This window comes from Setaria italica, chromosome III (assembly GCF_000263155.2).
Source record: "Setaria italica strain Yugu1 chromosome III, Setaria_italica_v2.0, whole genome shotgun sequence".
In the NCBI taxonomy this organism is placed as follows: domain Eukaryota; kingdom Viridiplantae; phylum Streptophyta; class Magnoliopsida; order Poales; family Poaceae; genus Setaria; species Setaria italica.
In genome coordinates, this window is record NC_028452.1 from 48,266,018 (window position 1) to 48,290,080 (window position 24,063).

The 24,063-nt window shown below is 44.8% G+C and overlaps 2 protein-coding genes across 2 annotated transcripts; one reads left to right on the forward strand and one right to left on the reverse strand.

The window, feature by feature from the left end:
- Window positions 1-940: 940 nt before the first annotated feature.
- Window positions 941-2,689, reverse strand: LOC101769723 (CBL-interacting protein kinase 4). Its single transcript, XM_004963052.4, has one exon. The coding sequence runs from the start codon at window positions 2,466-2,468 to the stop codon at window positions 1,158-1,160; it is 1,311 nt and encodes a 436-aa protein (XP_004963109.1). The 5' UTR covers window positions 2,469-2,689; the 3' UTR covers window positions 941-1,157.
- An 18,357-nt stretch (window positions 2,690-21,046) lies between these two features.
- On the forward strand, window positions 21,047-22,900 carry LOC101764174 (scarecrow-like protein 33). Its single transcript, XM_004964119.1, has one exon. The coding sequence runs from the start codon at window positions 21,047-21,049 to the stop codon at window positions 22,898-22,900; it is 1,854 nt and encodes a 617-aa protein (XP_004964176.1).
- Window positions 22,901-24,063: the final 1,163 nt, after the last annotated feature.

A 24,063-nucleotide genomic window follows, 5' to 3' on the forward strand; every position in this document is an offset into this window, starting at 1 on the left:
GGCAAAGACCACCCGTGCCGGCGAGCACCGCAGGTGCCCGGGACGTCCGTGTCCACCGTGAATCATCTAAGGCACGGGAAGAAGGCTGCGCCACCGTCATGGCAAGCCGCACGGGCTTCCTGAGGCCCGCTCAATAGGCGGCGCAACAAAGGGGAGCGGGTGGGGAGGAGAGGGCGGCGCTAGGGTTTGGCCGCCCGAGCCGCCTGCCCAACATATCCAATTTGGGGTTAAAAAAAGACATCCAATTTGGGAATCATTGGAAAGTAAAAGTGTAGCATTTTGCAAATCACTCTTGAGGTAGTGTAACTTCTAATCCAAGCTTTGACAAAAGCTAGAAAGAGCATGTTTTTTATCCTCAATACATGCATGGAGTATTAATCCAATATCATTTATTATTCGTTTTCTTTATTTTGGGTGTCAAGAAATGCAATTTAAGTGAACAAAAAAGACTGCCAACAACACAAAATGCATGAGAAGAGGAATTTATATGTAAGGCAGTGTGCATCTCTATCAGAGACTGGAAATCCATGAAGGGTCGAATAAACACATGAGAAGGGAAAAACCATGCATGCGGAATCCTATGTCACTGTGGTACTGATCGAATACTTTTGCCATCTTTAAAGTAGACTATACAGTATTAGCCTATTAGGTGAGGAATCGGAGGAAAACAAACTAAATGAATACCTTTGGAATTCAGAATGCTGGAGGAACATTTTGATCTCAATGTACTAGCAGTCCACCTTGCCGCGATATATATGAAGTTCCACTGCCTAATGCTTACAGAGATGTGAATTCTCTACTTTTCATAGAACAAATCAAAGTCGATGTTTTCTTGGAAAGCGGACAATACAAGTTAATTTTCCTAAAATGGAGACATTAGCATTTAATTCCATTTTTTCGTTCACTTTTCATGACAACATCTTTTAAGGTGCGCCATATATAATTTCCAAATATTAATATATTCACTACAAATATAACATTTTGCTCATATATTGATCACCACATACATCAGAACAAGAAATATCTCTACAGCACCATATAATTCTAAGAAAATATTAACTAACCACACTAACATATTATGCATAGCTACATACACACCTTCAGGCTGCAGAAGAACAAAAAAGAGAGTGTGCTTTACAAGCAGCCCTCTGGTCTTGTCAGAAATCTTGGCAACTATGCCAACCCCTAGCTACATCTCCTAGCTCGTGCCTCAGCTCCTCCCACCCGAACGGTTTGCCCTCGTCGTCGCCGTCGCCGTCGGCCACCTCGAGGCGCAGCTCGACGAGCATCAGCGGCGGCGCCACCTCCGACATCTCAACTGTCATCGCGGCCAGGCCTGAGCCTGACAGGCCTCCGAGCGGCAGGCACTCGAGCCCTTTCTTCCCCACCACGACGTACCCGAGCTTCCCGCCGGCGCGGCCGAGCTGCTCCAGCGTCTGCTCCGGCGATGCCGTGGTCATGAACCTCTTCTCCCGGTTCCTCTTGTCGAACAGGCCGGAGAGGTCGAGCCCCGGCGACATGGAGATGATGTCGAAGGCGTTCATCGCCGGCGCCCGGAACGCCAGCGCGCGCTCCGGCTGGCCGTTGAGCAGCCCGCCGAGCTGCGAGTCGACGCTGAGCGAGCGCTTGAACCACGGGTGCGCCGCCAGCGCCTCGACGGCGACGCGGGTCGCCGGGTTCGGGTCGAGCAGGCGGTTGATCAGGCGGCGAGCCGCCGGCGACACCCACTCCGGGAACTCGTACTCCCGGCGGTGCGCCTTCCGGCACATGTCGGCGATGTTGGAGTCGTCGAAAGGGAGTTGGCCAGCGAGGAGGACGAAGAGGATGACGCCGCAGGACCACGCGTCGGCCTTGGCGCCGTCGTAGGCCTTGCGGCGGAGCACCTCGGGCGCGGCGTACGCCGGCGTGCCGCAGGCGGTGTGGAGGCGGCCGTCGTCGCGGAGCGAGTCCGGGAGCGCGGAGAGGCCGAAGTCGGAGACCTTGAGGCTGCCGTCGCCGTCGAGGAGGACATTCTGCGGCTTGACGTCGCGGTGCGCGACGCCGCGCGCGTGGCAGTAGGAGAGCGCGGCGACAAGCTGCACGAACACGCGCCGCGCGGCGTGCTCCGGCAGGCGCCGCCGCGGGAGCGCGGCGAGCCTGGAGAGGAGGTCCCCGCCCGGCGCGAGCTCCATGACGAGGTAGATCCGGGACCGCGTGGCGAGGACCTCGTGGAGGCGGAGCACGTTGGGGTGGCGCAGGCGGCGCATGGCGGTGACCTCGCGGAGCACGCGCGGCGCCATGCCCGCCGTGCCCATGACCTCGGCCTTGTCGAGCACCTTCACCGCCACGGGCTCGCCGCCGGCGACGGGGCGCGCGAGGTAGACCTTGGCGAACGTGCCGCGACCCAGCAGGCGGCCCAGCTCGTACTTGCCGAGCAGGCTCTTGCTCTGCTTCTTGCTCCCCTTGCTCTTGCTGTCCATGGCGTCCATGCGCGACGACAGCAACAGCGAGGCAAGAGCACCGCAAGGTTGGAGCACAGTTTAGTGCGACGGCGATGAGTACGGCGACGGCATTAGGTGAAGGTGTTGCGTTGGTGCCTTTTTATATGGGTGAGTTGGCTGTGCAACTTGCCATTTTTTTTTTTGGTTTTTTGTTAATCATTAGATCGAATAGCTTGGGTTTGATTAACCATGGTTAGTATTTGTGGGTTGGCATGTAGTTTTAGTGATTATTGTTGAGCGCATGCCTTCATGCACCAAGCGGTTCATCAACAAACTCATGTTTTTTTGCAATGATTTCAATAGTGGGCTATAGCAGTGTTATACGGGCTATAGCGGCTCCGAAGAGCCACCACACTGCAATAGAGATAGCGGGTTACAGTGATGCTATTAGCGACACGAGAAAGTGGTCATTAAATCATATGTAGCCCACTATTCAAAATACTGATATTCTGACATTCACTTCACATGTGAGAGTTTGCCTAGTCTTAGGATGTGTGGAACATAAGTACTTTTAAATTTTTCAAAAAAAATACTAGCCAAGAACCAAATTCGACCATCTTGGCTTTGATAAGAAGTGAGTTGTCTGCCCTCAAACATTTCAAAAAAAAAAGCTTAAGTAATGACGACAAGTGGACTAGTAAATACTTCAAAAGTTACGTGTGGAGTATTGTGTGTTTTGAAATAGCCATTTTACAGTCCTTGGGAGCACGGGTAAAATCAGTCGTTCTAGACAGATCGGAAAAGATGACGAAGGTTATCTGATCGAGTAAGATATGTTCATATTTTAAAAAGTATTGCGGCCATGCAATCTTGTGGCTAAAAGTTGTAGTTTGAGATTTGAGTATAACAAATTCCACACACTTATTAGATGATTTATCGTGAACTTCTCTGCATTTGATTCAGGACATATAACTATGACAACCAACCAACTTGCTCTTTGGGAAAGGCTAGGGTTCATATATGAAATGATGTATTCAGATATGATGTTCGAGTAAGGTAAATTTCTTTTGCAGTACATGGTGCAAAGCTTCTAAATTTCACCTCGAATTTGTAGCTTTGGTGAGGGGGCACTGAGCTCTCATAGTGGTTTCGGCATATAGCTACTGGCCCCTGCTAGTCTTGAGGGCCATTCAAGCTAGGCAGTTGCTGCTGGGGCCATTTTAACTGGTGTTGGCCCTTTTAAAGGCAGACATATTCCAACGCTGATATGCTGAGACGAGAAAGCATCTACGCCACCTTTTCCTAAAACTAAAGGGAACAACGATATCAATGGATTACATCGCCTTGCTTCTCTTAAAAAAAAAAATCCTATACTCCATCTTGAATATTCCCTCCAATCACAAATAACTAAGCAAAGACATAACTCTTATATAGTTCAGTTCTTTACTTCTTTTATAACTTGGCTATAAACTATAGTTAAAATTTATAATGCAACCAAATGATAAGACCTCTGCTTGCATTGGTACAGATGATCATATATGAGCATGGGAGTTTTATAATGTAAACAACAAAAAAGGAGAGATCAAAGTTGGTAAGAATGCATAGATCCATGATATGAATTAATTTGATAGAAAAAGCATGCAAGTTGATCTCTTGTTCACTCAAAGTAGGATTATTTTACACCTTTTTTGCGTTCATAAACTTGATCGTACTAAACCTAAAAAACTTGTTCATAGTAAGAAAAGTTTTCTCATGCGAACATCATATTGAATAACAATTCCAAATAACTGAAAAAAATAATCTCATAGGTATTCATGATGCTGCGATTTTTGGCGTGCCATACATCTTGAAGGCAGTTGGTTAGAACATCTCCAAAGATTAGTGGGCCATGTCAAGTTGGTCATGTCTTATTGTCTTCATCATATATGGTCTCTAGCTAGTTCATCAACCTAGTATTGCATCATTTTGTTTCGTAGAGAAAAAACCGAGCTAGGCAATACTCGCCGTCCTCTCATTGGCAGCATCCATTTTGGCTTAGCTTTGGGCACTTGCTTTCCCTTCCATCAAATGGAGAGTGTTAACAATGTTGTATTGAAGAAAAACAAAAGCATATGGGGAAGAGGAACTATACGTCTATTAAATAATGCTACAGATTGGCATATCTGCACCTTAGATTAAACTATACCACAAACAAAAAGTCCATAGTTAAACTAAGATTAAAGCACTATATCTCCTCTCTTCAGCGTTTACACATGCCCAAATTTTACGAACTAATATACCACTTTACAAAATAATGTGCTGCACGTACAGGCATAAATTTTAATGCAGAACTAGATAAGATGGCCACTAGCGTCTCCATATACTTGCAAAATAATGTCCTTAATCACTGGTTCACTGCCATTACACTGTTAGTTAATAGTTATACTTGCATGCTCCAGATCTTAAGGATAAGATCAGAGTACAAAACTGAGACTCGATTAATTAAGTTATTTGCAAATTGCCATATGCCCTTATCATAAACAAATATCATACCTGATAGAAAAGTAAGTGTACACCACACTGCTTTGTCTTTAGCATCTAGAATTGAAGCTAGCTAGCTATACATTTGGATCTCACTCTTTTGCGTGTGATCTGCCCTTCGCTCCAGACATTAGGGCCCATACTTTGGACAGCATTAGTCATAATTGGCCACGTCTTGTTGTTCCAACTATGGTGTGGAAGAGAAAGTTGATTGGTGATAAAGTAGATGAGATATTTTCAGGTAAGGCATCTACCAATGCTTGTTTTCTTACCAATGGATGCTTAGTGCCTAGTTCAACATTTGTAATTTATGTGTATGTATTCCCCAGCTTGATCGGCATGGCAAGTAAAGTATTCGAGTGTTGATTGGCCCGTATCAAAGTTTGGGCAAAACTATGATAACTTTTTGTTGCTTTCTCAGTGGATGTATCTCTGCACCCATAGTGGTGACTTTCTCAGTTTGATCACCTAACATGTTTCGTTCTTCTAAAATAAGGTGAGATATAAACATGAAGTTTTGACAGCAATATGTCTTTTTTTTTTGGAAATATATTAACGCTTGAAGTTCTCAAATGCTCTTGGATGACCTTACATTGATACTCAAAAGAGTGAAACCAGGTCCAAGCTAGTTATGAACTTCTGAACAAACATGGACAAGTCATCTATTGTCAATTTCTCGACATTGACTTTGCTTTCAAGCAAGACCACCAAATATGTCAAATTCATATACTGAGTCACATTCCTCTTTTCAGTCATGGATCCTGAGGTCACAAACTTTATTTGGCACAATTGAATACCACATGCCCTACCTTCATTCAGAATTCAATAAAAGAAATGCACACCTTGTCTTTGTCTTTAGCCACTGAAATCAGCGTGGAATCCTTCAGATTTCCCCATCCACATGTTTGCCTCTTGAATCTATTGGCAGCACTTGAGTTCTCAGCAACCCTGAGACAAACAAGAAACCTTGATGCTGTCAACTTCCACGCCTTGTGATTGGTGGGCCCACCACCCTCTCCACCAGCCACCGCTGTCCACATGTTCCAGGGACGTGGGCCCGGCGTGACAAGAAGGGTGGGCCCTCCGATGCCACTACGGCAGATTTAGATTCCTGAGGGGCCACTGGCTGTGAAGAATAGGATTTTCTTTGGCTGAAGAACAAGAGAGTCTGGCCCCAAACCCAACTCACCTCACCCCAGTAGGAAAACTATTTCAGGTTGCCGCCACAGAGGGTTTGGTTATGGGTGCAGGTCACACGTTGTTGTCCTTGGAAAGTATATTAGGGCAAGTGGTCCTAATCGAAGAAGGTTGGCTTGCTGTCCGAAATGCAGTTCATCATCATCGATCAGTTGGCTTGATATTGTTGGTGATATGTTAGTTTGGCATGAGTTTATGTATAATCTGAAGCTATGTCCCTCCTCTGAAATGAACTCATCTCATGGCCATTGTTCTTCTATACTCGTACTGCTAAAAGGAAATTCTCTTCTGGCCCCGGATGAGGTCAGAATTTCGGTTTAAAAAGTGAGGTCCAATCTTTCCAAGGATTTTGGCAAAATAGAACACTTCATCATAGACTATATACACTGTTTCTCAACTCACACTCACAGCAAGATTAACACACAGCTAGTGAGCATGCGTGAGATGAAATCTGCAAGGATTACATGTGACGCGTGCTAACAAGCTCAACTTGGTTTACAAGTACGTAGCCATCAGCAAATGGAAACCTATCAACTTGCTGTCCAGGAGCAGTTAGTTCTTCGTCTTCCTCTAGCTGATGCAGAGAATAAACCAACGGACGGACGACAATAATCCAGATGCTGGGATCTCATATCAGTATTGTATAAATGGTTTATGCTGTGTCCGTCAACTTGGCGACGCAGATCGTCCGGCCTGGCCCGTCCGGTCCCCGATCGGCCGCCGTGAACGGGAGATCTAGGATTAGATCTCGGTTCGCTGTCGACGGTCTTCCATTATTCGCCAGTCACTGTTCAGACTTCAGAGCGATGTCTGGCGACAGCGACGGCGACGACGATGACATTTGGTAGCAGCGACTAGCCTAGATATTGACTTGGCGAACATCGTCTTCCAACAAGCTGATTGAGCGTTTTAAGTTATTGTGTGGTTGTTGTTCAATGGTGATTGGCGGCAGAAAGATCAGTGCAGATACTAGCTGACAACAAGCTTTGGTTGTTTCAGCATTGAGTTCAGAGTTTGCAGAGACAATAAGGTGCAAATTGAAGTCAAGCTGAAAGCCCTGAAACTTGGAACAGTATTCCTTTACAGATAAAATAACACCTATCTCCTAGAAAATCTAGTAGCTGATATGCAAAAGAAGTATAAAATGCAAAAGAGGTATAAAAAAAATATGACAGTGAACTGTCAGTGGCTGTCGCTGTTAGTTGTTCCCGACGACGATTCTGTGCACTAATAAGCTGCGTGGCCCATTGGGACTGTACACTCGGCGTCGTCGGCAGCATGCGGCCGGCATTAATGGAGCTAGAGCGTAGCTGCGCCTGCACAGTGCTGGCTCATGCTAGGCCGGCGACGAGGACAGGCTAGAGTTATACAGTAGGGTGATGACGATCGGGCCTTGCCCTGAATTTGGGTGTCCAAAGTTACTGTTGTAGCACTGTAGCATACTGTAGCGTTTCGTTTGTATTTGTGAATTATTGTTCAAATATTGACTAATTAGGTTCAAAAGATTCGTCTCGTAAAGTACAACAAAACTGTGTAATTAGCTTTTGATTTCATCTACATTTAGTACTCCATACATGTACCACAAGTTTGATGTGATGGGGAATCTTCTTTTTCATAGTGTCAAAGTTGGGAGTTTGGAGCCAACTAAACATGGCCTCGATCTCCTAGCTAGGAGGTAGGGTAGGCGAGGGACAGCCGGGGCACGGTGAGTCTCCGGTGAGTGACGACGGCGCGCGGCGGACGGCATGACGTCACCGGCTCACCGCTGCGCGACGTTGCAGAACCGCCGGTTGGTGTTTCTGGCAGGGCGTTTGGTGGGCCCAAGTGGAGGCCCAAACATCTGAGCCCAACTTCTGCGATGGCCGGCCCGTCGAGAGATTTTGGCCCACAATGGTGTCCCCGGCGGTGAGCTAGCAGCCCTGTGGCCGCCGGCAAGCGATGGCTTCGTGCCTTCTTGAAGCGCGCGGCGCGGCGGAGGAGAGCGCAGACCGCCGGTTGGTGTTTCCTGCCAGGCGCAGCTAGCTGACAAGCTGTGCTTGTTTCAGCTTTTCTGAATCATTCAGAGTTTGTCACGGACCTAGCTCACAGATAGTTTTAAGCGGATACTAGGTGTTAAACTTGAGTAGTGTCACATTGGATGTTTGGATGCTAATTAGAAGGACTAAATATGAGCTAATTATAAAACTAATTGTAGAACCCCTGTGCTAATTCGCGAGACGAATCTATTAAGCCTAATTAATTCATCATTAGCAAATGGTTACTGTAGCACCACATTATCAAATCATAGACTAATTAGACTTAATGGATTCGTCTCGCGAATTAGACTCCATCTGTGCAATTAGTTTTGTAATTAGTATATATTTAATACTCCTAATTAACATCCAAACATCCGATATGACAGGTGCTAAACTTATCCAAACTGGGCCCTAATTGAAGTCAAAGCTGAAACTGTTACAGTGAACTGACTGTACCAGGGAATTCAGCTCAGGAGACTGTACAAGCCAGACTGCCAGTAACATCCGTTTGTGATCGCTGCGTGGCCCAATGGGATCGTACATCCGGCGTCGACGCGGCGGCATGCTATGCCGCCGACGGTAAAGACTGTGTGACTTGTGAATGTGTGGCTGCAGTGCAGCTCGTGATAGACGACGAGGAAGACGATGCATCTAGGAGACGAGCAAGGGACGGACAGCCGGAGCACGGCGAACGCCGTCCCCGCGGCGTGGAGGTACTACAGTGCGTGGCGGACGGAGAGACGTATGTCACCGCAGCGCGACACGAAGAACTTGTCATTCGCTGACTGCTTGTTGGCCTGGTGCTACATATGTGCCATTGTCACGTGTGATCTGAAGCTGTATAATGTATTATGCCGCCGCCCGCCGGAGGAGCGTGCGCGATAGATACGACGGGTCGGATCCATTGTCGGGAGCGCCGTGTGTACTCCGGCGACCTGTGGCTCGTGAGCGTGCTCCGATCACGCGTGCGGCGTGCCGCCAGCGCCAGCCGATCGATCCGACCCGTCATATCTGTCGCGTTCCATGGCATAATACAAATCAGCGTGAAATCAGTGATGGATGATCTGTTGTCACGTGTGATCTGAAGCTAGAGCCCGATCCACAACACAAGAGACTGGCCCCACCTCTTTACGGAATGCACCTTTGTGAGAACAATTTAGGCAGAGATGGCTACATGGACAGGATGTGCAAGCTTATCCCCGAATGCCTGGGGAGGACACAACTCCATCCATAGTTGGTGGATAACCCTGGGAACCGCTAGCACGACACATAAAAAAGACTTGCGGAGTCTTATTATTCTGGTCCTATCGGAGATTTGGATGGAAAGAAACGTCAAAACTTTCAAACATAAAGCGCGAACAGCGCAGCGGGTATGCGAGAAGATTAAAGATCAAGTATCTATGTGGATTGCAGTGGGAACTAAGCATTTAGCGGCTTTCATTTTAACGGTGTGAATTTTGTAGTTGCATGTATAGTATACCAGTGGAGTCTCCGTGATTCTCTACAAGGATGTAAAGTGTGTACAGTGTACAGTTTTTTTACTTCGCCCATCAGGCATCCCTCTTTTTTAATATAGCAGCAGCTCTCCTGCTGGCTCGTTAAAAAAAAAGCTAGAGCCCGATACGATCCAAGTGCTAGTTTGTTTGTGCCATCACCCCCTCTTTCAGTTGGGCTACATATACATCACTTGGCTGGTAATGAGAGATGATAAGGAAGAGATAACTTAGGTAATAACCTGCTGTCGTTTTTTTTTATAACAAGGCTCGCGCTTCATTGTCTTAATGATGGTTAGTGGGAGGACACGGTGGGTATGGTGCAAACCTAACTATATGTGCATATTGGATTACCATGTCGATAAATCTATCTGTCAATGTGGCATCAAGCCTGCGCTCCATGATTCTGCCTACGTACAGCCCCGGGTCTCAATATAATGCAAACAAATGACATTGATAAGCCCAATACGCACGACAACCTCTTATATTTTAGAGTAAATTGCATCCACAAGACAGCTACTTGTTATATTATATTACTTTAGTCCAATAGGATGTAAGCGTGCAAATAGATGCATACATACGTAGGAGATTATGTGCGTAAAAATAGCCAACATCTCCACGTCATGTACTGTTGTCAGTTTGTCCATGAACCCGTCCATCGAGCATATTTTGGACCGTATAAGATCCTATGTGATAACTTGATCAATCCGTTTGCACATTTTACAATTTGTTTGACTAAAGTGACACGGTATAACTTTGTAAGGAGGATGCAATTTATTTTATATTTATCCAACACCATGGAAAACTAATTCATTAGTAAAACATTTGCAACAAAATATTCAATGTTTTGCATGTGCACCTTTGTAGAAACCTAGTTGTATTGTAGAGATATTCTAACTGTTGAACTTTACATTTCCAATTATACTAATGAAACATATTGGTAAAGCCAAAAACCATATTTTTCATGAAGCAATTACAAAACTTTGGATGAATGGTACCTGCACAATACTTGTGGATCTTATCTTCCAACTTGAATCCACTAACCAGATTTAATATCTTGATCCATTCACAGTCGCCAACCCACTTTGTTGCGTATATGACACTGACATTGAAGCATTTTGTACATCATTAATTGTATTATTTACTGGAACAATTTATAGCATAATAGAGAGTTTAATATTTTCCTGAGCCTGGTACCTTTTTTCTTTACTATTTATTTTTAATATCTATATGAACAAAATGTTAGAAGTAGAGGATATCTCAAAATGTAATCCAGGTCCAGGTTGTTGGACTCGGTTAGCTTAGGTTGTAAGCTTTCAGGAGTTGATAAGATATGGTTCAGTTGGTAGAGATAGAGTATGACTCAAATGTATCCAATAGATTCACAACTGAACCTAATCTACAACTACCTGCAGATCTAATCTCTTTGAAGGTGTTTTATGCACCATATATATTAACACGCACCGTGGCAATTCCGGGATAGGAAACCACGTTCCTTCCACTTTACATGGTATCAGAGCATCTTCTTCTAAATACATCTAGAGTTAGCCTCCTTCAACCCATGGCATCGTCCTCATCCACCACGCCGGTAGCCTTGGGCCATCCTATCTCGGAGAAGCTCAACCGAGACAACTTTCTGCTTTGGAAGGTGCAGATCCCTGGAGACAACTCCATGACCAAGGACATTCTAGTTCATGTGCTCTCCCTGGAGTCTTCAGCGGAAGTCTGGAGCGAGCTTGGGAGAATGTTTGCTGCTAACACCAAGGCGCGCGTTTCAAATCTGCGTATGCAACTTGCCAACCTCAAGAAGGGAAGCATGACCACGGCCGCCTACTTCAACAAGATGACAAGCATCAGGGATGAACTTGCCGCTGTGGGTAAGGCCGTCGACGATGAAGAGATCCTACAATTCATCATGAATGGCCTCGACTTTGATTACAATCCACTTGTTTCCTCTATCCTTGGCCATGCTAATTCCATATCATTAAGTGATCTGTACTCTCAACTAGTGGCATATGACATGCGATTTGAGATGTATCAGGAGAATTCAGGAGGAGGGGTGCATTATCAGTCGTCTGCAAATTCTACAGGATGTGGACGTACACCTTCTCGTGGGCGCACGAGAAACAATCGTGGTGGACCAGGTTGTGGCCGTGGTGGTCCATCATGCGGCGGTAACAGCAACAACAATCCTACCTCCTTCTCCAAGCAAGGCGGACCAAGCTCCAAACCCATCTGCCAAATTTGCAAGAAAGCGGGACATGAAGCCCCATCATGCTGGTACCGCTATGATGAGGATGAAGGTCACCAAAACAGCAAGACTGCAGGCGCAGCTACAACAAGATATGGTGTTGATACTAACTAGTATGTGGACAGTGGAGCAACTGATCACATCACCAGTGAGCTAGACAAGATGATTGTTCATGATCGCTACAACGATCGTGATCAAGTACAAACTGCAAGCGGAGCAGGTATGAAAATCAAAAACATTGGGCGCACTATCTTACATACCCCTGTTAGAAATTTGCATCTTGATAATATCCTCCATGTTCCTAGTGCACACAAAAATCTTGTTTTGTTCATCGCTTAACTTCCGACAATAATGCTTTCCTTGAATTTCATCCCAATTATTTTCTTATCAAGGATCAGGGAACGAAACAAGTACTCCATAAAGGTAGATGCAAAGGAGGTTTGTATCCTCTTGTGTCGAAGGAATCAGGAGGGGATCCAAGGAAGCAAGTCTATGGTGTCAATAAGCCGTCGTCCTCTAGATGGCATAGTCGTCTAGGTCATCCATCTTTTTTTATAGTTGATCGTGTGCTTCGAGATAATAATCTTCCTTTCATTAGTGATAAAAACATTGAGTCCATGTGTGATTCCTGTCAAAAGGCCAAAAATCATCAGCTACCATATAGCATCTCAAACACTGTTTCAAGTGTGCCCCTTGCTCTCATTTTCTCTGACGTCTGGGGCCCAGCACCCCTTTTTGTCGCTCGCAATTCATACTATGTTAGCTTTATCGATGACTTCAGCAAGTACACATGGATATATCTCCTGAAAAAGAAATCAGATGTATTTCAGGTGTTTCACAATTTCCAAAATTTGGTAGAAAGAAATTTTGACAGAAAAATCATCTCTATGCAAACAGACTGGGAAGGAGAATATGAAAAGCTTAGTTCTTTCTTTGACAAAATTGGGATCTCTCATAGAGTTTCTTGCCCACACGCTCATCAACAAAATGGATCTGCTGAATGAAAACACCACCACATTGTTGAGGTCGGATTATCTCTCATTGCTGATGCCTCTATGCCTTTAAAGTTCTAGGACGAAGCCTTTCCCACAGCTACATACCTCATCAATCTTCTTCCTAGCAAGGTTATTAACTTTCAAACCCCTGTTCAGTGCCTGCTCCATGAAACACCAGATTATACTTCCCTCCGCACCTTTGGCTGTGCGGTTTGGCCAAACTTGCGGCCATACAACACTAGGAAGCTTGCCTTTACTCTATCAGATGCGTTTTTCTTAGCTATAGCTCCATGCACAAGGGATTCAAGTGCTTACAACCCTCTTCTGGTTGGGTCTACATCTCCTGGGATGTCATTTTTGATGAAACAGTCTTCCCATTCGCTACTCTCTATCCCAATGCAGGAGCTCTTTTCCGCAAAGAAATTATGTTGTTACCTTTGCATCTTACTAATCCAAGGGTTTTTGGTAGTGCTAACCCTTTGTTTGCTGACGTTTCATCTGAGCATGGTGTTGAATAGGAAATTTCTGGAGAAAACACCAAAACGGTGATCAGATGGGCCTGGCACCTCCGAATCTTTTGGTCGCTGGAAATCTAGGCGAGCGATCCCAGGCTGATATGCCTGCTGCACCGCCGCATGGACCAGGCGTCCTTTTGCTACCCGCACCAGCCTCAGGTTCCTAGGTGGATTCGATAACCCCGATTGCCTCCACCAGGACTTCAACGTGTGTGTGGGGGGGGGGTGCTCGCCGCACCGCCGACAGCACCTAGCGTGGCGCTTCCTGCATCGAATGAGTCCCCGCCACTTGGCTTGCCTGCTGCGCCGGTCTCCCAGGCGGACACGGCTGCACTGGCAGGATCTTCTACACCACCTCCTGGATCTAGTGTGCCGGCGCCATCCTTCACAACTATAGGCACTCGCGCTACACCTGATGTTTCTGATGCAGCGGTGCAAAGAGCAAGGACAAGATTGCAGAGCGGCATAGTCAAGCCCAAGAAAGTTTATGATGGCATGATCAGGTACGGAAACTTTTCTTCTACAGGAGAACCAGAAAGTGTTCAAGAAGCACTGAGTAATTCCAAGTGGAGAAAAGCTATGGAAGATGAATATACAGCATTACTTCGGAATCAAACATGGCATCTTGTACCACGCCAAGAAGGGAAGAATTTAATTGATTGCAAATGGGTATACAAGATTAAAAAGAAGGCAGATGGGATGATTGATAGATACAAAGCTCGATTGGTGGCAAAGGGTTTTAAACAACGATATGGTATTGATTATGAGGATACATTCAGTCCTGTTGTGAAGATTGCCACTATGAGACTTGTGCTATCTGTTGCAGTATCTCGAGGATGGTGCTTGAGGTAGCTAGATGCGCCGAATGCATTTTTGTATGGTGTTCTGGAAGAAGAGGTTTATATGAGACAGCCGCCAGGCTTCGAGAGTGCTAGTGCACCGAATCATGTGTGCAAACTTGACAAGGCTATTTATGGGCTAAAGCAGGCGCCAAGAGCCTGGTACTCGCGACTTAGTTCAAAGTTGTTGAATCTTGGGTTTAAAACTTCAAAGTTTGACACCTCTCTCTTTATTTATAGAAAAGGGCATATAACAATCTTTATGTTGATGGTATCATAGTTACCAGCTCCTCACATGAAGCTATGCAGCACTGTTGCAAGATCTCAAAAAGGACTTTGCACTAAAGGATCTCGGAGAGTTACATTATATTCTGGGGATTGAAGTGAAGAAAGAAAAAGATGGGATTCATCTGTCACAAGGGAAGTATGCAAAAGATGTCTTAGCTCGTGTTGGTATGGTAAATTGCAAACCGGCTCCTACACCTCTCTCTACTACTGAAAAATTATCATGTCATGAGGGTGTGGTGCTAGGATTAGAGGACACTACTCGGTATAGGAGTATTGTTGGTGCTCTTCAATATCTTACTCTCACAAGACTTGATCTTGCTTATTCAGTCAATAAAGTTTGTCAATTCTTGCACTCCTACCTCCATACATTGGACTACTGTTAAAAGAATTTTGAGGTATGTTAAGTATACTTCAGAAGTTGGATTAAAAATTCAGAAGTCAAGCTCATTCCTTGTCAGTGCTTTCTCTGATGCTAATTGGGTTCGCCATACTCTTTGGAGAAAATCTTGTCTCGTGGAGTGCAAGAAACAAGCTACTGTCTCATGATCGAGTACCGAAGCAGAATATAAGTCAATGGCAAATTCTATGGCAGAAAGTAATATGGTTACAGTCCTTATTAGCAGAACTTGGTGTGCATCTTCGAGAACCGCCGGTTATGTGGTGTAATAATCTGGGGGCCACATACTTATCAGCTAATCCTGTCTTTCATGCAAGAGCCAAGCATATTGAAATAGACTTTCACTTTGTTCGTGAACGTGTGACTAATAAGCGGCTGCAGGTCCGGTTCATTCCAACAGGAGATCAAGTGGTGGATGGATTTACAAAAGCGCTTCCTGTTTGCAAGCCGGAAAATTTCAGAAACAATTTGAATCTTCAAGTTAGCAGAAGCTTTGATTGAAAGGGGCTGTTAGAAGTAGAGGATATCTCCTAATGTAATCCGGGTCTAGGTTGTTGGACTCGGTTAGCTTAGGTTGTAAGCTTTCAGGAGTTGATAAGATATGGTTCGGTTGGTAGAGATAGAGTAGGACTCAAATGTATCCAATAGATTTACAACTGAACCTAATCTACAACTACTTGCAGATGTAATCTCTTTGGAGGTGCTTTATGCGCCATATATATTAACACGCACCGTGGCAATGTCGGGATAGACAACCACGTTCCTTCCACTTTACACAAAACGGTTCAAGCACACATGTCCGCCCAACGGGCCAAGGAGATACAGGGACGACGCTTCTAGCTAGCTTCGGTGACATCCTATCACACTCGTGTCACGAGAAGGGGCAGGCTGCGGGTCTCTGCTACGCTCCATGTATCATCTGTACACTACTCTTCTTCTCACCTTGAGAGAGGGCATGGTTCCAACGCCTCATATATATTCTAAAAGAATTGCAAACATTATGGGATGCTTCTTCTTGTTTGGTAATTTGTCCCTGCCATTGTTCTCTCTTTCGGTTGGGCGACTTATACATCACTTAGATGACACTGATGATATGTACAAGAATGAGAGATGGAGAGAAACAAGGGGCAACTTAGGGGACGTGCCCTTTATTTATAGCCAGCAGGGTCATGATTCAGTGACTAATGGGTGGTTGGTGGTAGGTGTAGGAGAAATACAAACCTGACTATGGGTGCATCAAGCCTGTCTCATGATTCTTTCCTACTTGCTGCTCCATATATATGGATTCAGATGTGAACAAACGCGTGTTGATGGGAAACCATTATGTTAGCTTCGTAGGTGCATGGTCACTGCTCTCTCTCTCCCCAGCAACTATGAGCATATGTGATCATATATATCCGCAATAATATCCTGTAGTAGCTATAATCAAAAGGTGTGCCGAACTTCGCACACTTGCCATTGCATTCATGTATTCAAATGTCAGAAATATCCTTAGCGCCTAACAATTCATTCATACAGTGTAGTGCAAAAGGCATCACAAGCAAGGTTCCCATCACTTGGATTCAAGGGAATACTTATACAATAATAACTAGATTGCATAATTGGATGTCCATAGATGGGCTATTTAGTTTGTTCCCAAGCCTGGTTCCTTTACTACTTTAAATTGTTATTTGGGAAAAAAAAGATAAAATTAAATTCTGGTAAGAGTTGGGGCGATCGGACTTGTAGTTGCTGTGCTCAGAGAATGGAGGGACAAAATTGCCTTTACAATAATAACATATATGTGACATAACCGATGGCTCTAATGGTGATATATTTTGATGGAGATAACGGAATGAAAACTTAAACTAGTGTCTAGTGGCACACATTACAATTTCTGACGGCACAAAAGGAATTTACAAACTTGTGCCCCTCCCATGCATACTCAAAATATCCGGCCGGCAATAATGTAACCGGACCTTTTTGCGTATCCAATTCAAGCTCGGCTGTCCAGCTGGGCGTCCAGCACACCAACACCGCCCGTCACCGGAAGCCAGGAATTTGTTGCCTAGAGACCAAAGACTCGTGAACAGCCCTGAGCCCTGCTGACGATCGTCACGAACGGATGTAAGCGATAAACGAAAATATGGATGGCCGGCGTGAACTAGAGACGGTCGTGGAGACCGGCACAAGCACAACATATTTATTTATAGAAATCACCTAGCTATCTATAATCTATACTCCCTCCGTCCTAAATTTTTAGCTTTTCTAGATACAAAAAAATTTTATATGGATCTAGATGCATGTATGTATGTCTAATACGTAGCAAAAATTATGTATGCAGCAAAATCAAAATGAATAGTAATTTAGGATGGAGGGAGTAGCATTTTAATGAGATTATTGCAAAACAAACCTGTCTATCATGTAGTGCTTTTATTTATTTCTCCACGTGCCCCGGTCCATTTATGGTTTCAATTGTTTATTTAAGAAAAAAGTTTAAAATATGTTTTTTTTACAAAATGGTTCTGCTATGCATACGAGGATAATGCTATTGTACCAACGGTTTTAAACAAGTTGTACTATCGAGAGAGCAACCTACGACGAACCAATTTCTTGCCTGATACTGTGATACATGATTATTGCAGCATACATGTCGCACGTGTCTATGCATGGAGCTACTGCCTAATGCAAGGTTACGTTTTGTGCTGGCTTTTGCACCTTGGCACCCATGCAGAGAACTTGCTGCCTTTACAAGGATCGATAACCTACATTCTACGATACACCGTACATAAAGATCATCGGAGGAGGAAACGTGTAAAAGTTGAACTCTTCCACGTGGTCACATTTCTCACGCCTTCCGCTTCCGAACCTCGGGACTTTCTCTTCACATTAAGTTGATCGTCTAGCTTCGGGGCTCCATCCACAATCCGAGATGGATGTCAGCCTCGAGGGGCCTGCTTCGTTGAGCCTTGTCGAGAGCTCATAACCTCGCATAGTTCTTTCCCAAGTACTGTTCCTGAGTAAAGAGTAAAAAGGTAAAAACTCGGCGTCCGGAACTAACTCCGAACACTCGAGGATTAGCTCAATTGGAGTTTAGCCATCACTATTGTCGATTACTAGCCTCGGGTCCTTCCAATAGTAGAAGTGTTGCAAGAGTACGAGTTTTACTTTTAGAGGTGTCTCCATAGGATGTGCGAGGTTAAAGGAGTTCTGTTTCTTTTACAGCCGACACATAACTTGCGAGGCTAATCTTGAGGCCTGCTGACAAGGTTCGAGGTTAACTGAGTTTTGCTTTTTGGTTAGAAACTTGCGAGGCTAGAAGCACTTCACGCTTGTTTACTCTTGATGTAAAACTTGCGAGGTTACGGGGTTTTTATTCTACATACGGCGCTCGAGGGTGCTTAGGTTTTGGCGATCCCCAACAGTAGCTCCTCATGGGCGGGGGTCGACTCCGACAGGCCAAACCTGCGACTAAGGATCACTAGCTTCTATCAAAAATGTCACCTTCGAGCGTCGGAGGAGAAATGAGCCAACGGTAACTTTTGATGCCTATCGTGTAATTTTTTAATTGATTGCTGCTTCGACTTCGGTTCGAGGTTTGAGGCATCTGTTTGTACCTGTTAACTCCCCTATAAAAGGTGGGGCTGGCTATCCTCGCATTTTGCTGAAAGATTGCCCGTTGTTGTTTAGCGCTTTGAGATTCATGCTTTCTTGGCTCCTTGCATCGATCTCTTTAGCTTTGAAGGTATTATTCTTGCCCTTTTCTTTCATTCTTTTTACCCATGCATGTTTTTAGTACTTATGTCCGGCCGGGCAATGTACGTACGTCGATAGATGGAGCCAGAGTTTTGAATTTCGGTTTGGGATCTTTTTCGTTTACCATCGAAATTACCAAAATTCGTGAAATTTCATCAATTTTTTTTTAGAATCTTAACCAAAATATATAATTTTCTAAAGTTTTTAGATCGAAACAAATGATTAGCATGGATTATGGCCATACATCTATTAAAGCACAAACAACCAAAAAATATGAATCTAGAATAATATATTCACAATAAAGCACATGAATAGGTATAATCACCACCAAATTACTGGAATTCATGAAATTTCGCTGAAATTTTACCAAAATTTGAAACCTTGGATGGAGCTACTACTCCTCTCGGTGATGCGCCCCCATGAAACCTTACGTATGCACTTCTATGGTTGGCTGCCCAGCATACTAACACCGCCCATCACTGTAGGGCCGGGCACAAGGGGGTGGAACTAGAGGTGGTAATAGATCATGGTCCTCATGCCTCCTTCACAATCCATATATATGGTCCGGTCTTTATTGAACTCGATTCTTAAATTTGCTAGACTAAATTTGAGAGTGCTTTACCATCCTAGGTGGAACCTCTAATTTTTTCTCTCCACAAGCCTACTACAGCTCATCAAACACAGCAATAGCTGACCCAAACTAGGCATGGCGCACTCTAGAAGACCTAAGGCTGAAGCGTGAATGATTTTCTCATGCGGGGCCGGTTCGCCTTCGTCTCAGTGTGTTCTGATTAGAGCGACTTGGCGGCCGAGGTGCACGGCATCGCAGGCTCATAGCGATCGAGTTCTCCTTGGTCGCGTGGACGGTCGATGGTGAAGTTCTCATAGCGGCAAGAGCACAGGGGCCAGGACGCTGGACTGTTGGATTCTGGAACTTTAATTTGGATGCACTGCAGCCCAGTGCACCTCGAGGCTCGCCCTTTGCATCATGCATCACTGAGACGAAGCTACGAATAACACCCCTAGAGTCTGGTCTCTGGTGGGATCCCAGGGAATCGAAGCAGCGAGAAACATATGCTGCCATCGGCCGGTCTTGACACGTCTTTGCTAGTCTCTGTGTACCAAGTGTTCATCGACCACGGCAGAAGGTCTAGCAGGCCTCTGAAAACACAAGCGATGGTACGCATCCTTGCAGCACGACAAGGGACATGGTTCCAGATGCCTTGTATTCCTAATAATACGGCATCACTCTTCCATTTCCGTGCTATATTCATTTTTTCTGTATCGTTGCCCTTTCTCAGTTGGACTACATATGTACACATGTACATCTCATTGGGCTGGTATCGTGAGAGACAATGAGAAATGAGATATAACTTAGGGGAGGTGCCATTTACTTATAAAAAAAAGGCAAAGAAGCCTAACTCGGTCGAGGGTGTGGATGTATGCCTAGAGCGAGCCCTAGACCATCCAAGTTCAAGTACCCGTCAAGATGGATTTAGGTGTCTAATTTCTTCTAATAATATAAAGCCACCTAGTTCCTTCTAGTTTAATCTAGTTTTTTATTTTATTAACAAAAGTTGTGCTTGAGATGGTCGGCGAGTGCGGGAGCAATGGAGACCCTAAATCTGTGTGTGCATTCTGGATTACCCATATCTGTCCATCCAAATGGCATCCGGCATCTCCAATGATTCTTCCTACCCACCACTCCATAGGAATTTCAATTCAAACAAATCATGCTGATAAATACACAACATCACACTCACTGCACCTTGGTTAGATCTCATTAGTCAACTACAGTAGTAGTAGTATTCCATCTTCTTCTTTTTTAAAAAAGAAAAGAAAATTCATATCTAGAGTTAATGTGCACAGATTGCTACTCGAAGTTTTACTTACCTTTTTTTTTCACATTTGCAAGTTACATAACTAACACCTATTCAGGCAAAACGCACGCACGCAATGAGCTTAATTACTTGTTGCTTTGGAACATTGCTTCGTTCACTGCGTTTCTGATCATTAATACTTTATCTTAGTCCTGCGAGGCATATTTAATTAAATATATATGTTGCGCATCGCTTCGATCGGTTGTCATTTTCAATAGGTAAAACAAATGGGGTTTGTTTCAATGGTCTTCATTACAAATAATATTATCTCTGTGTGCTGTGTTCATCAGTGTAGCTAGCTATTGTAACCAATATCCAATTCCAAGTAACATTGGGAATATAGCCCTCTATTTGTCTCCATTGTGCAAGCAGCATTGGAGTTACAGGTAGACATTGTTTCTCTAGAATCATCTGGCACTTGCATACACTTTGACAAAGTCTGTTCTCTTCATTGATATATCAACCAAAATCTATGGCATTACACCACAACCATTGATCAAAATGGCCACCACCCCAGAGGAACTTTTCGTGGAGGGTCTCACTGAGAAGTCACCACAGTCACCATCTGTCTTCCTTGACGTGTTTTCGCCGAAGCCTGATGACAGAAGTGAGGGTTGCCACCATGTCCCTAGTGACATGGTGCTCTCCTACATCTCACGCATGCTCATGGAGGATGACATTGATGATAAGCCTTCTGATCACCCTGCGCTACTCCAGGTGCAGCAACCCTTTGCTCAAATCCTCTCCTCCCCTTCATTTGGCTCTAATCATGGTGACACAGAAGGAGCCAATGATTTGTTGCAAGATAGCAGTGGTGGTGAGAGGACACTCCACCTGGCCTTATCCAAGAGTACATATGCTGTGGGGGCGTTCTTGAAGGGCATGAAAGAGGCCAATATGCTCTTGCCCATAGCTAATAATGGCTTCAGAAGGGATGAGCTGGTGAATCAAATGGTCAGGGAAAGCAGTAATCATAGTGGGGCCAAGAAGAGGTATGCTAGCGATGACCATATAGAGGAGGAGGAGGCAAGAAGGACCAGCAAATCTCTGATGATGATCAAGGAGCCTAAGGATATTTGTGCCCATGAGATGTTAGACGATATGATGTTACGTGGCACTGAGACATTCATCATCAGATGCATGGAGAAGCTTCGCATTGCCATGGCCAATGAGGCAGAGAAGAGCACCAGGAAGGGCAGTAGGAATGCGGTGGCGAACGTAGTCGACATACGCACAACGTTGATCCTCTGTGCGCAGGCGGTGGCGGCAAACGACGACATGAGAGCGAGTAAGCTACTGAAGCAGATCAAGCAACATGCATCAGAAACTGGGGATGTCACACAACGGCTAGCTCAATGTTTTGCAAAGGGGCTGGAGGCACGGCTAGAAGGCATGGGGAGCCAGGTTAGGCAGCTGCGCATGGCGGATCGCCTAGAGTTGCTCGAGGCGTGCAACCTCCTCACGGCTGCCTGGAGCTTCAACAGGGTGGTGCTCCTTTTTTCCACAATGACCATCTTGCAGGCCATGGTGGGGAAGGGAAGGCTACACATTGTTGACTATGGTATGCGTTACGGGTTCCATTGGGCTGACTTGCTCCGCTTGCTGGCGAGCAGAGAAGGCGGCCCGCCAAAGGTGAAGATCACCACCATAGGCCATCCAAATCTCAGGCGACGTTCAAAAGAGCAAATTGAGGAGACAGGGTACCGTCTCAGCAAGTGTGCCCATGAGTTTGGCGTGCCATTCAATTTCTATGCTATTAGGAAGAAGTGGGAGGAAGTTTCCATCAAGGACTTGAACACGGATGCGGGTGAGGTGCTCATCGTGAATGACCTCATGAATTTCAACACATTGATGGATGAGAGCATATTCTTTGATGACCCATGCCCCAAAGATATCGTCTTGCATAACATAAGGAAGATGAGGCCAGCTGTCTTCATCCAGAGCATTGTGAATAGTTCGTATGGTCCCTCCTACTTGTCGCGATTTCGAGAGGTGGTGTTCTATTTCACGGCAATATTTGACATTCTTGATGCAACCATCCCACGGGATAGTAAGTTGCGAGTGGTGCTAGAACAAGATTTATTTGGACGTTCTGTACTAAATGCCATTGCCTGCGAGGGTACAGACCTGATGGAGCGCCCTGAGAAGTATAAACAGTGGCATGCGAGAAACCAGAGGGCGGGCCTGAGGCAGCTGCCACTGAAACCATCCATTGTTAACGTATTGAAGGACAAGGTCATGAGGTGCTACCATAGGGACTTTTTGATTTGTGAAGATGGCCAATGGCTACTGCAAGGGTGGATGGGACGCATCCTTTTTGCCCAGTCGACATGGGTAGCAGACGACACCTCTTAGGAATTACTAAGAGCTGGGGTTACGACTGTCTATGAAGAAAGATTATGTTTTGTTATGTCTTGCCCATTGGTCATGATTTCGATGAGTTCATGCAATTCGTACCTCAGAAGGAAAATGGGTTGTTTAATTAGTGATTCAGTATCTCTCATCCTGTGGATTATTACATATGTTTCTTTAGCTGCCAATTGCTCATGTACATGTTAGGATGTTCACTTTTGGCCGTGAACTCTGAAAAGAAATAAAAACGATCATAGTTAACAAGGTTTTTCCAATATGGTGGTGCTCTTCTGAAGTGATTGTTCATGTGAATCCACTGAGCTCAATGAAACTGGTGTTGCACAAGCTATTCAGAGTTGATGAATTTGTTTCTTGAAGCTGCGTGCATATATTTTCCATATGCTTTAATTTATTTTCTTTTTCTCCTTAAAGTTTCCCCATTCAGAAATCAAAACAAAATAATGTGGACACTGACAAATGGAAGCTAGATGCCTATTTCAAGCCTTTGCTTTTATCACTATATATGTATGTTTCTGATCACAAACCGATGGCATCACACCTAATAAGACAGACATTAAAATGGACAGGCCTATGACAGTTGCCACTAAAACCAAAGATTGAGTGCAAGGTGACTTACGGACAAGGGGTGAAGACGTACCACCTTGGCGAATGATCTCTGGGGACGGATGCATGGGAAATGGCTCCTAAATAAAAGGATGAATTGTTTCAGCAGCACGGAAAACTTGCCAAGCAACTTATCGGATCAACATGACTCTGACTAGAAATTAAAGTAAAGAGAAGCATGTAGCATGCCCAAAAGTATTCAACTATGCCGTCAGATAGTTCAGAAAATTGGCAAGTTGTATTAGGTGCTAAATAGTTAAAATTATTCACAACTTGAAAAGGACTTGCCAAAAGCTTTGCAAGTTAAAGTAAAATATATGATTCGATAAGCTACGAACCAGCAATTTCTTTTTCTTGTGGTGGTGGTGGTTTGTGCTATGCCATGCATGTGACCCCCAATTAATTGGCTATGGCCTCATAGTAGATCCATGGAACAATGTATTAGGCAATTAATAGTCGTATATAGCTGATCCATATTGGCTATATTCACCCCCCTCATTGGGGCACGTGGTGTTTTCCCCTAAACCTATCTCTCTACATGG